This window comes from Somniosus microcephalus, chromosome 4 (genome assembly GCF_052327205.1).
Source record: "Somniosus microcephalus isolate GS21.2 chromosome 4, FLI_Smic_1.0, whole genome shotgun sequence".
Taxonomy (NCBI): Eukaryota; Metazoa; Chordata; class Chondrichthyes; order Squaliformes; family Somniosidae; genus Somniosus; species Somniosus microcephalus.
In genome coordinates, this window is record NC_140990.1 from 336,303,782 (window position 1) to 336,316,946 (window position 13,165).

General features: G+C 41.2%; 1 protein-coding gene across 15 annotated transcripts in view; it reads right to left on the minus strand.

The window, feature by feature from the left end:
* The window catches only part of clasp1a (cytoplasmic linker associated protein 1a), a 362,676-nt gene that overhangs the window by 147,203 nt on the left and 202,308 nt on the right, over nt 1-13,165 (minus strand). For 6 of the 15 annotated variants that reach the window (XM_085986887.1, XM_085986888.1, XM_085986891.1 and 3 more), the window contains exon 20: nt 11,019-11,039. The exons of the other annotated variants lie outside the window; for them this stretch is intronic. In XM_085986887.1, the coding sequence (XP_085843013.1) occupies nt 11,019-11,039 (21 nt within the window). The remainder of the gene's footprint in view (nt 1-11,018; nt 11,040-13,165) is intronic. 15 annotated transcript variants of the gene reach the window in all.

A 13,165-nucleotide genomic window follows, 5' to 3' on the forward strand; every position in this document is an offset into this window, starting at 1 on the left:
TATCCGGGCCATTAGCTTTTAAATATATTGTCCCAGATATTATGATCCCTTTTTACCAGGATAAGAGTTGAAAAAAAGTTTAAAAAAATGTTTTTCACTGTGTTATCATTTAAAAATACTTTAAAAAAAAGGTAAGTTTATTTTTAGCCCTGTAAAAAACGATTTTTTTTCTTTCAAAAAATTAAATTTTTGTTTAAAATACTTAAATTTATTGTAATTTCAAGTCATTTAAAAAATAAGTTTAAAATTTTTAAAAAAAAGTTTTACTATGTTTTTTCATTGATCTCAATTCATATATTTGACAGGTCTTCCTGCCAAATGTATGAAGGGAGATTCCCTTCCGTGATTGGCTCCCCACGTGATCACAAGAACATAAGTAGGAGCAGGAGTAGGCCATACAGCCCCTCGGGCCTGCTCCGCCATTCAATAGGATCATGGCTGATCCGAATCTAGACTCACGTCCACTTCCCTGCCCTCTCCCCGTAACCCCTTATTCCCTTATCAGCTAGGAAACTGTCTATCTCCGTTTTAAATTTATTTAATGTCGCAGCTTCCACAGCTCTCTGGGGTAGCAAATTCCATAGATTTACTACCCTCTGAGTGAAGAAGTTTCTCCTCATCTCAGTTTTGAAAGGGCAGCCCCTTATTCTAAGATTATGCCCCCTAGTTCTAGTCTCACCCATCAGTGGAAACATCCTCCCCGCATCCACCCGATCAAGCCCCCTCACAATCTTATATGTTTCGATAAGATCGCCTCTCATTCTTCTGAATTCCAATGAGTAGAGGCCCAACCTACTCAACCTTTCCTCATAAGTCAACCCCCTCATCTCCAGAATCAACCGAGTGAACCTTCTCTGAACTGTCTCGAGAGCAAGTATATCTTTTCTTAAATATGGAAACCAAAACTGTACGCAGTATTCCAGGTGTGGCCTCACCAGTACCCTGTATAACTGCAGCAAGACTTCCCTGTTTTTATACTCCATCCCCCTTGCAATAAAAGCCAAGATTCCATTGGCCTTCCTGATCACCTGCTGTACCTGCATACTAACCTTCTGTGTTTCATGCACCAGGACCCCCAGATCCCTTTGTACTGTAGCACTTTGCAGTTTCTCTCCATTTAGATAATAACTTGCTCTTTGATTTTTTCTGCCAAAGTGCATAACCTCACACTTTCCAACATTATATTCCATCTGCCAAATTTTTGCCCACTCACTTAGCCTGTCTATGTCCTTTTGCAGGTTTTTTAATGTCCTCCTCACGCACTGCTTTCCCTCCCATTTTTTTTTCGTCAGCAAACTTGGATACGTTGCACTCGGTCCCTTCCTCCAAATCGTTAATATAGATTGTAAAGAGTTGGGGTCCCAGCACTGACCCCTGCGGAACACCACTAGTTACTGATTGCCAACCCGAGAATGAACCATTTATCCCAACTCTCTGTTTTCTGTTAGATAGCCAATCTTCCACCCATGCCAGTATATTATCCCCAATCCCGTGATTTTTTATCTTGTGCAGTAATCTTTTGTGTGGCACCTTGTCAAATGCCTTTTGGAAGTCCAAATACACCACATCCACTGGTTCCCCTTTATCCACCCTGTTTGTTACGTCCTCAAAGAATTCAAGCAAATTTGTCAAACATGACTTCCCCTTCGTAAAACCATGCTGACTCTGTCCGATTAAATTATGCTTATCCAAATGTCCTGTTGCTGCTTCCTTAATAATGGACTCCAACATTTTACCAACCACAGATGTTAGGCTAACTGGTCTATAGTTTCCAGCCTTTTGTCTGCCTCCCTTTTTAAGTAAGGGCGTTACATTAGCAGTTTTCCAATCTGCTGGGACCTTTCCTGAATCCAGGGAGTTTTGGAAAATTACCACCAATGCATCCACAATCCCTACCGCTACTTCTCTCAAGACCGCTGCGAACTACATGCGTCCCTGGGATACGTGGGCCCTGCGCACTTCAAGTTTGGTGAGGCCCAGGAGCGGAAGCATGTGCGTCCCGGGAGCACTCAGGTAAGGGCACAGGTTTTTCCAGATTGCAGGCCTCTGCCCACGGGAGGCCTGCGATCGGAAAATACGGGCCAATGAATTAGCTCCATTGATCAACAGGACGCCTGTTGTAAATCCAGCATCATGGGCAAATTTCATTCTACTTCACTCCAAGTTACTGAAGTTAAAAACACAGAAACTATAGGAACTTGCGCTATGGACAACAAGGATTGACTACACACGTGTACACAGGTATTTTGTGCAAGGGTAAAACATACATGTAACACACTGCGGAACCCAAAGTAAAGTGATTGTGTGATAATTTTGCATCATTCAGATTTGAGTTTCTCTCATTTGTTATAGCAGGTTTTCTTAAACTATAAAAGAGCAACTATATCTTAGTCACCCAGGAAATAAGACTTGCATTTCCACAAATTGCTTTAATTTGATAATTCAGAAGTAATTTAGCTTGACCGACAAATATATAGCCTCACAATAGCCTTACGAAAAGGAAGAGGCTGGTCAAGTCCATCAATACCATCCTATTCACTAGATGGTGCAATCGTATACCCTATCCTTCCCAACTGTTAATTCCTGGCAAAGATAAAACATTGACCCTGTATTTGCTGCCAGCGGCAAAACGGCATTGATCGCCGCTGACCTTGAAGAAAGCTGCCCACAAAGCTCTTGCGATCTCCGTGGCGAAAACTTAAGCTTTCTCGATGTTAAATTGATTGTAGCGCTGTCTATAGGGGATCTCCAGCACAGAGCAGCAGTGATGTCATCAAGCGGTCTAAGCAGCAAATCGCATCAAAGAATTCTTAGATAGCAAACCCGGAAATAAAAAGCACTGATTCAATTCACTTTGTAAAAAAAAATAATTTGAGAGCTGAAATAGCAAACATCTTTAAATTTAAAAAAAAAATCTAGTAATTTTCTATCATAAATGGAGAAATTTGACATTCCACAAATATAAAATTTGTTTTTCAGGGTCAGAACAGTTATTCAGCAGTCAATAAGCCGTTAAAACCCCAGTTACACCACTTTTAACAAGGTTTAACTTTTAATGGGATGTTTAACAGCAATATTACAGTGGAAATTTGTCAGTTTAACTGATTTCACGGATTGGCGGCTATGGGGAGTTCCACTATGTAGCCGGTGATGGAGAAGGGAATGACTGACCGCAACTTCAGCATTTCCGCATTTAGATGCGCATGCGCTAAATCCTGACGTTATGGCCAGTTTCAGAGGGGTAATGACGGCAAATGCTGACAGTTTGCAGTCATTACCACCGCAAAATTCGGGCCAATGAGGAAAAAAAGTGACCAATTTCAGGAAAAACCCTGGAAAATTCCTCTCCGACCCCACAAGGCAAGTCAAGTAGGCTTCAGGAGACCATGGCAACTCAGTTTATCACTCGGCAAACCTAAGCAATCCAATGGCCGCCTCGGTCAGGAACATGACGATTCCCTTTTTAAAGAACAATGGAATAGCCATACTTATTACATTCACCAGTAACCTGTTCCAGCTGGCAGCAATCTTGATACAATAGCTCCCGACATTTAACCTGCACCTTTCCCGATGTATTTTATAGACATGGCCTCGAGTCCTACTATCACAACCCATTTCAAATACCTCATTCAAATCGACTACATCCAATGATTTTTAAAAATTGAAAACTTTAATCCTATGTCCCCAACTTTATGCTTTGTTAAATTGAATAACATTAGCGCTGCAATGAAGAGATCCCGTTGAAGGTATTGTCCTTGTTGCACTCCTCTGCTGCTTTCACATCGGTCACGAAGTGCAGGGACCAAAACATGGCAATGTTCCAAATTCTCTATTTAATACATTAAGTCGTGCATTACAGTGGAAGCCCTTTATAACAGAATGAGGTGTTCAATTAGCTTGTTCCATTTGCCCAATATCTGATCTAGCCAGAATCTTTTTTTTTTAATCTTTCAAACTTACCATTTCATTAGCAGTATAAAGGAACAAAATTATTTCAGATTAGCAACAGTTCAGCAACTAGAGTGAATTTAAGAAACGTCTGACAAACCGATATTCTTATCCACTATAACCGGCAAAACTTTCATCACGTGTAATGTGTTTGGTTTGGAGAAAAGAGTTTCCATTGTCTAAAGGTATCTTGTACTTTTTATCTTAACAGGATTTACGGATTGTAAAAGGAACTTTTAAAATTCCTAAGTCATGGGATTGTAACTCACCTCTGTACAGGTTCCTGACCATAGTTTTGATTAAACAAATTAAATATTTCATTCAGAAGGCTGGCTAAGCCCTAGGCAGAACTTGATTTATTAATAGTTATACAGCTAGTATGAATTTGTAGTTCCAATACTCAACATTAAAAAGCATGTTGCGAATCTCCACTTTTAGCTACTATGCCTGCCTTTTCGTGGGGTATGTGGAATACTCTTTGTTCTGGTCCTACTCAGGTCCCCTCCCTCACCTCTTTTTCCAATACATTGATGACTGTATCGGTGCAATTTCCTGCTCTCGCCCTGAACTAGACAATTTCATTCACTTTGCCTCCAATTTCCACCCTTCCCTCACCTTCACATGGTCCATCTCTGACTCTTCCCTTCCCTTCCTTGACTTCTCCGTCTCCATCTCTGGGGATAGGTTATTGACCAATATTCACTACAAGCCCACTGACTCCCACAGCTACCTGGACTACACTTCCTCCCACCCCGCCTCCTGTAAGGACTCTATTCCATTCTCCCAGTTTCTCCGTCTCCGCCGTATCTGCTCCGACGATGCCACCTTCCACACCAGTGCTTCCGACATGTCTTCCTTTTTCCTCAACCGAGGATTCCCCTCTACCGTGGTTGACACGGCCCTCGACCGTGTCCGTTCTATCTCCCGCACTTCTGCCCTCACCCCTGCCCCTCCCTCCCGGAACCACGATAGGGTCCCCCCTGTCCTCACCTTTCACCCCACCAGCCTCCACATTCAACGGATCACCCTCCGCCATTTCCGCTACCTCCAAAGTGATCCCACCACCAAACGCATCTTCCCCTCCCCTTTCAGCATTCTGTAGGGACCGCTCCCTCTGAGACACCCTAGTCCACTCCTCTATCACCCCCAGCACCCCTTCCCCTGGCACCTTCCCGTGCAAGCACAGAAGATGTAACACCTGCCCCTATACCTCCCCCCTTCCCACTGTCCAGGGCCCCAAACACCCCTTCCAAGTGAAACAGCGATTTACTTGTACTACTGTGTGCAGTTCTGGTCGCCACACTATAGGAAGGATGTGATTGCATTGGAGAGGGTGCAGAGGAGATTCACCAGGATGTTACTTGGGCTGGAGCGCTTCAGCTAAGAGGAGAGACTGGACAGGCTGGGGTTGTTTTTTTTGGAGCAGAGAAGGCTGAGGGGGAGCCTGATTGAGGTGTACAAAATTATGAGGGGCATAGATAGGGTAGACAGAAAAGAACTTTTCCCCTTAGTAGAGGGGTCAATAATCAGGGGTCATAGTTTCAGGGTAAGGGGCAGGAGGTTTAGAGGGGATTTGAGGAAAGGCTTTTTCGCCCAGGGGGTGGTTGGAATCTGGAACTCACTGTCTGAAAGGGTGGTAGAGGCAGGAACCCTCAACATTCAAGAAGCATTTAGATGAGCATTTGAAACGCCAGAGCATACAAGGCTACGGACCAAGTGCTGGAAAATGGGATTAGAATAGACAGGGCTTGATGGCCAGCACAGACACGATAGGCCGAAGGGCCTCTTTCTGTGCTGTATAACTCTATGACTATGAGCTGCTCACGATGCGGTCTCCTCTACATTGGGGAGACCAAACGCAGATTGGGTGACCGCTTTGCGGAACACCTCCATTCAGTCCGTAAGGGTGACCCCGAGCTTCCGGTCGCCTGTCATTTTAATTCACCACTCCATTCCCACTCGGACCTCACCGTCCTTGGCCTCTTGCATTGTTCCACGGAAGCTCAACGTAAACTCGAGGAACAGCACCTCATCTTCCGATTAGGCACTTTGCAGCCTTCCGGACTCAATATTGAGTTCAACAATTTCAGATCATAACCTCGGCCCCTATTACATTTTTACTTATATTTTTTATCCACCCTTTTGCGGTTTCTCCCTCCCCCCCCCCCCCTTTCCTTTTTTTTCCCTTCTCTCCCACATGGCAGCTGTCTCTCATTCTGCCAGAACATTTCACACCTAATCTAGAGCCGTCTTTTGTCTCCACTAGACCTAGCACCAGCTCGTCTGGTTTTGAATACCTCTTAATGTTCCTTCACTTCTTTTGTTCTCTCCCAGCCCTGCCTTTCGATCGATTTCATTTCCTTTCCAGTTTTGAAAAAGGATTAGACCAGAAACGTCGACTCCAATTTCTCTCCACGGATGTTGCCTGGCCTGCTGAGTTTTTCCAGCATTTTCTGTTGTTATGCAGAAATAAAACCCATGCATACTACAGAAGATGACCACTATGGTGAAATTGCAAAATACAAAATATGGCAGAATTACAGTGGTGCGTCTGCAATATTAAACTGAAGTGTTGAGTGGATTTCTGTATAATAACTAATAATGAACATGAACAGGTATTTTAAGTGTGTTTATATATTGTTGCAAATAGGGCAGGCAGGAGGAGGTTACAGGAATAGGGAGGAGTGAGGCCCTGGCTGGATTTGAACACAAGGAATTTTAAAATTGAGGCGTTGCACAGAGGTGATGTGTGAACTGGACTTGGTACAAGTTAGGATACGAGCCAATATAGATTTCTTTTTCCTCCCGTTACTGTCCAATGCATCAAAAGTGATGAGGTACTCCAAATAGACCGTTCTTACACTAAAATCATAAACCTAAAAATATGCAATGTTCAATAGATATACAAGTTTCTGATTTTAATATGCCACGTTAACAGCAAAATATTGTTCTGTCACTGAGGTAAGACGCAAAGGAGACATGGTCTGTGATTATATATTCATATAGAATGTTGAACAGTGATTTTCAGGAGGCAAGAAGAAAATGGCAATTTCATATTTTAATAAAAGTGTTTTTGAATATATTAGAATTCTAACCAACATCCCTGTGACCCAGTTTCATGGTCAGCTCAGACTGACGGAGACTGACAAAATGAAAGTCTGATTTCTTTGACAGCTAGAAGAATCATAAATTAAATTAGTTTGGTCAGTCATGAGGGTTCCTACAGGGCACCAGTCCACAGTATAAAAAATGCCCATAGATCTGATCTAACTGACAGTCTGACACAAATGAATCACAAGGATGAGTGCTCTGGAAAATGGAAATGACACATTGCTGACACTCTAGTCTTGAGGTTGGGTTAAGGCATACAAGTGCACAGGAAGGTTTGTCCTGCAGCTAAGCTGACCTTGGAATGCTTGGTACAAGACCCAAGCATCAACCTTTAATACCTTTAATATTGCACCAATGCCACAGTAGAACAGAAATTGGTACCAACATCCATTTTCAGCATTTTTCCCAGAATCATGTAGCCCCAAGGTATGCGCGCAGGAAAATCGAAGATATCGTGGTCTAGCAATTTCTCACATCTTCTTACTTCTCACATTCTATCCAAGACAAAATTGTTTCAAGTAACACCAAAAGATCAAAGATGGGAGGGAAAGCAGTGAGTGAGGAGGACATAAAAAACCTGCAAAAGGACATAGACAGGCTAAGTGAGTGGGCAGAGATTTGGCAGATGAAATATAATACTGGAAAGTGTGAAGTTATGCACTTTGGCAGAAAAAAATCAAAGAGCAAGTTATTATTTAAATGGAGAGAAACTGCAAAGTGCTACAGTACAAAGGGATCTGGGGGTCCTGGTGCATGAAACACAAAAAGTTAGTATGCAGGTGCAGCAGGTGATCAGGAAGGCCAATGGAATCTTGGCTTTTATTGCAAGGGGGATGGAGTATAAAAGCAGGGAAGTCTTGCTGCAGTTATACAGGGTATTGGTGAGGCCACACCTGGAATACTGCGTGCAGTTTTGGTTTCCATATTTAAGAAAAGATATACTTGCTCTCGAGGCGGTTCAGAGAAGGTTCACTCGGTTGATTCCGGAGATGAGGGGGTTGACTTATGAGGAAAGGTTGAGTAGGTTGGGCCTCTACTCATTGGAATTCAGAAGAATGAGAGGCGATCTTATCGAAACATATAAGATTGTGAGGGGGCTTGATCGGGTGGATGCGGGATGTTTCCACTGATGGGTGAGACTAGAACTAGGGGGCATAATCTTAGTATAAAGGGCTGCCCTTTCAAAACTGAGATGGGGAGAAACTTCTTCACTCAGAGGGTAGTAAATCTATGGAATTTGCTACCCCAGAGAGCTGTGGAAGCTGCAACATTAAATAGATTTAAAACAGAGATAGACAGTTTCCTAGCAGATAAGGGAATTAGGGGTTACGGGGAGAGGGCAGGGAGGTGGACGTGAGTCTAGATTCGGATCAGCCATGATCCTATTGAATGGCGGAGCAGGCCCAAGGGACCGTATGGCCTACTCCTGCTCCTACTTCTTATGTTCTTATCACTATAGATGCAATTTCAGCAACCCAGCTCTCAATCAACTTCTCTGCTAGCAATAGGAATTTGGCATTATGGAAGGGAAGCAAATGAGAGTCTACTTTCCACAGATAAACATGCTTCTCTTGACTTTTGTTTTAATTAACCACCTGCTTAGCAAAAAGATTGTTTTCTTCAGACTCCTTATACTCAGTTCCCATGTTGTTTTATCAAATTCTAATTCCTTATATTTGCTCCTTGCTTTTCTTCTCCCTGGCACTTGTTTCCTGCTTTTTTGTCCCAACTCCTTGGTTTGCTCCAAACCTGAAAAGCTTCTCACAATGAAGCCACTGTGTCTGCAAACTGTCTGCTGTGATAACAAGAAACTGGAAAAGCAAGAAGCACGGAAGAGAATCAACCAAGAATATTAATGAAACAAAAGATAAAGAATAAAAAAAAATTCAAACACGACAATAAATAAAAAATTTAAGTATAACTTAAGAATGAAAAAAGCACAAAAACAAAGCCACTTAAGAGAAACAGCCACAGGCCGAAGACGGTTAAAAGAGATAACTAGAAAAAACACCTGGGCTTGCAAATCACTATTTTTGAAGTCTATCAACAAAATGGTTAATGAGTCCAAACAGCTATTAACAATGGAGGGAAGGCTGGTGAAAAATTATTTCTGGCCGAATATATGAAAGGGCAAGAAAGAAAAAACCATCAAGCCCATCCTATCCAGTCAATGGAGAAACCTCATATACCATTCATTCACCCACCCTCCAACCACACTATCACTAGGAAGAGGCAAAAAAACCAGAGATAGTGCACATACGAGATGAAAGTCTAATGTCTTCTTGCTGTAGGGGCGAGTGCGTTTCAGCCGAGTTGCTAATTGCCATCGGCCTAGGATTGCAATTCCTGTGTTGGGACAGCCAGTCAGAAGCTAGCCTGAAATTTTCAATAGAAATTTCAAGCTCAATGAGGCAGGTTTAAAGTGAACCTTTTCTGCTAACTCATTACATGAAGGCATTATTTACTGAAATAAAGGATTTTGATGAATTTTCATTACTAAGAACAAACTTCAGAAATCAAGTCATGTCCGTCCCTGATCTGGTTTACAGTAGTCAGTACTAAACTACCCCAATTTCACACCAATTGGTGATTCAGTCAGGGCACGAGAGCTCCAAAGGCTTAGTAGATAAATTCTCACACTGCACATTATTTGGTATTAAACCACGTAGTACAGAAGGTTCCAGATTCCAATCTGGGGAAGGTAGATCAGCCATGTGTCCCAATCCTAATTGCTATCGAGTGATCCCTGCAGTGCAAATATGCAGATGTTATAGAATGGCATAGAAGTGACAAAATGGAAAAAAGGTCGTTCAGCTCAACCAGTCTGTGTTGGACAGGTGGAGAGAGGATCATTCTCAGCAGCGATGCCCTATTTCTTATGTTCTTATGTTCTTATGACTAGGATCCCACACATGAACAATGGCCACTTGGGTAAGGTACCAGTGGTCTGCGGTCACTTGTGAAGCTAGATTCCAGCATGATCGAGAGGAAATTGGGAGCAAAAAAGGCCACAAGAGATAGCTGGTATGGAAATTGGAAATAATGGTACAACTGGGGTGCTTTTCTGAGGTTGGAGCTATGCTTGTACTGAGGACATGTAGAAACAGGCGGTCATCTCAATTATAATAGCTATCAGCTACGAAACAGACCTTTCCAATTTAAGAATACCATAAAGATTTGAGTTATCTATTTATTATGTTTCTGCCTGTATGTTTGAAGATCTTCCAGCAGCAATTCCACCAAAGTTATTTTTCAAAAGCAAATCAGTCACATTACTGCGGTTTATATGGTTGGAGGTCCTGTAAATGTGTATACCAATACATTCTCAATGCAGCATTATTAATATTCTTGCAGGAAGTCAGAGTATATACAAGGAACTCAGGAGTTAGCTACATTTACCTTGAATACTATACCGAGTGAGCAAAACAAGGAGTAAATACACAACTTTCCACAATGGAGAGCAAGGGGTCTCTGCTATATATTACTGAATGACTTAATTGGAAAATAATCACCTTATTCGAGTTCCTCTTCAGTTGGTTTTTAATTTAAAGCTTATTTTATATTGACAACCACTTTGTAACTGCATGCACAAGGCCAACTGCCAAATACTGCACATCAGAACTGAAGCTTGAGCAGGAGACCAACTACTAATAGTTACACGTGAGCAGCACAAACTTTCATTACTGGTCACATCACACAGGCCACCAAAAATATTAAAACTACCCATTTGTCTTTGCATAATCAAACGCACCACAGAAAATTTACACAGCCACAGTGTCAGAAATTAATTAATGCTGTAAATTATGTCAGCAATTAATATAAATTTGCTCTCATTCGCTCAGCAGATGGACATTGTGCACAGGCCCAAATACACAGGTTTAGCACACAGACGTTTAGCCCCCTTTTCCACAGCCTAAACTCACAAAAAAAAAAGCACAAAGCCTGTACAACTCTCTTACCATCCTTCTTTGTAGAAACCCCTTAAGATGAAGTAAACAATTGAAGTTGTCAGTTGTCATGTTGGAAAATAAGTCACTGTGGCAAAATTGAACAGTACAGAAGAAACACAGTGCAACAAAACAAAGAAAACAATGAAATAGCTTAACAGACATGATCAGAAATCTGATCTTAAAACTGTACCAACTTTATACGTGTATTACCTAAAATCTGATTTCTTGAACAAATACCACAGTTTGTTGCAGAATTCTGTTTTTAACCAAAGGTATTAAGGGATATGGGGCGAAGGCGAGTATACGGAGATAGGTCGCAGATCAGCCATCATCTCACTGAATGGCGAACAGGCTCGAGGGGCTAAATGACCTACTCCTGTTCCTATGTTCCTAGAATTCAAACAGGTTTTGTTTTCCGCTCGGTTTACCCAATTTCTCCTATATATTTATTCATTCAGTGGCCAATAATTCATGCAAAAAAAAAAACCAAACCAGGTTAAGCTAAAAGAAAGGTTGCTGTGATTACTCAAATTACACTGTAGGCAAATTAAGTCAGCCTGGTGAGACCGACAACTGCTGGGATATCTGGACATCTGGTTTAACATAGATTTCACGACTGTTCACCTTCACTGTGCTGTGAATGTGCACTCATTTGTGGATTTCCTTTTTTTTTTAAAAAAACAGCATAATCAAATTCAACAATAAATTTTAAAAATTGGCATCAACTTTTAACATCGGAATGCGTCTAAACCCATCTCGTCCCTGATCCATTGATTCATGCCAATTTGCATGTAGACCTATATCTCTTCATCAGAGGTATGTGGAAGCGCATAACTGTTATTCTTCAGGTAAGAGAGGACTTCAATCTGGAATAGGTGACCCGACTCAGAACATGGCATCTCTTAATCTGGGAGAACTATTTTGTCATCACTTATCACACCAGCCAATACATTTCTTTGAAGAGTCCAAACATTGCAGTATGAACTCAAAGAACCCAGATTGTAGATACAATGTACTGACGGTCAACACTGCCATATTAAGTTTAGCTGAGGAAATATATATATATATTTATACATATATATATACTGCATCACCATGCAACACTTCATGCGAGGTACCAATTATGGTCACAGATGGAAACCACTGAAAGAACCGTGTTGTCACAGATACCAGCCAGAATACACAAGATGGGGACAGACAGCTGGTAACAGAAAACAAGCTGCTTACCCTCAGCTTTAGTGGATGTGCCATCTTTCAGCAAAAGAAGATAGGGAAGGGAGGACAGGGAAATGTTAGTAAGATTAGCAAAGATGGGCTCACTAGTTTAACCTATAGTAAACAAAAGAATCCTGTGGAGCTGTAGTACGTCTCTGAAGCTATGAAAGGCATAAAATATGGGAAAAAAGGAACCCAAAACAGCAAATTATGTTTCTCTAATAATGTGAAATAAATCAATATTCTGTACTTTCACAGAGATATTACATAGTGATCATGATAATGTATTTCGAGAAATACTTTGTTTCATGAATTAAAAATTCAAAAAGAAACTTGGAAGAGATCCAAGTCTTTTGTGAAAAACATTAACTGTTTAATTGAGTTAATTTTTAAAAATGTGACAAACTTAGACCCCAAGCTCAGTATTAAATACTGTAGGTCATCAGGCTCGTTATACTTCACAAGTTCTGAAAATTATCTGAAAAAGGTAGAGTGATCTGACGCTACTTCATATTAATGTTGAGAACAACCCACATCCCACTATTTATAGCATTTGCGTTTTGATTAATTTAGTGCATTGTGTTACCACAAACCATCTGGCCATTTTCTATCCATTCAATGGCTTCCACATAGTTTAAAATATTGGAACCAAGAAAGCTCCAAATTCATGGCAAAATCCTAAAATCTATCAGCCCTTTTGTACATTAGCACCCATTTTTGACAGAGCAGAAGTGCATACAAAAAAATGCTGTGTAGGTTTGATATTATGCTATACTCAGTTCTTCTGAATCAACCTGAAAGATACTGAGATTTCAAGATTCTTTGAAAACAATTGGTAGGTAGGCTTTTTATGGTAGTTGTTAAGCACAACACAAATAACTTAATCTGGAATGATATTGGTCACCTGATATCCCTTCCCAATAACTGCACAACAAACTTTT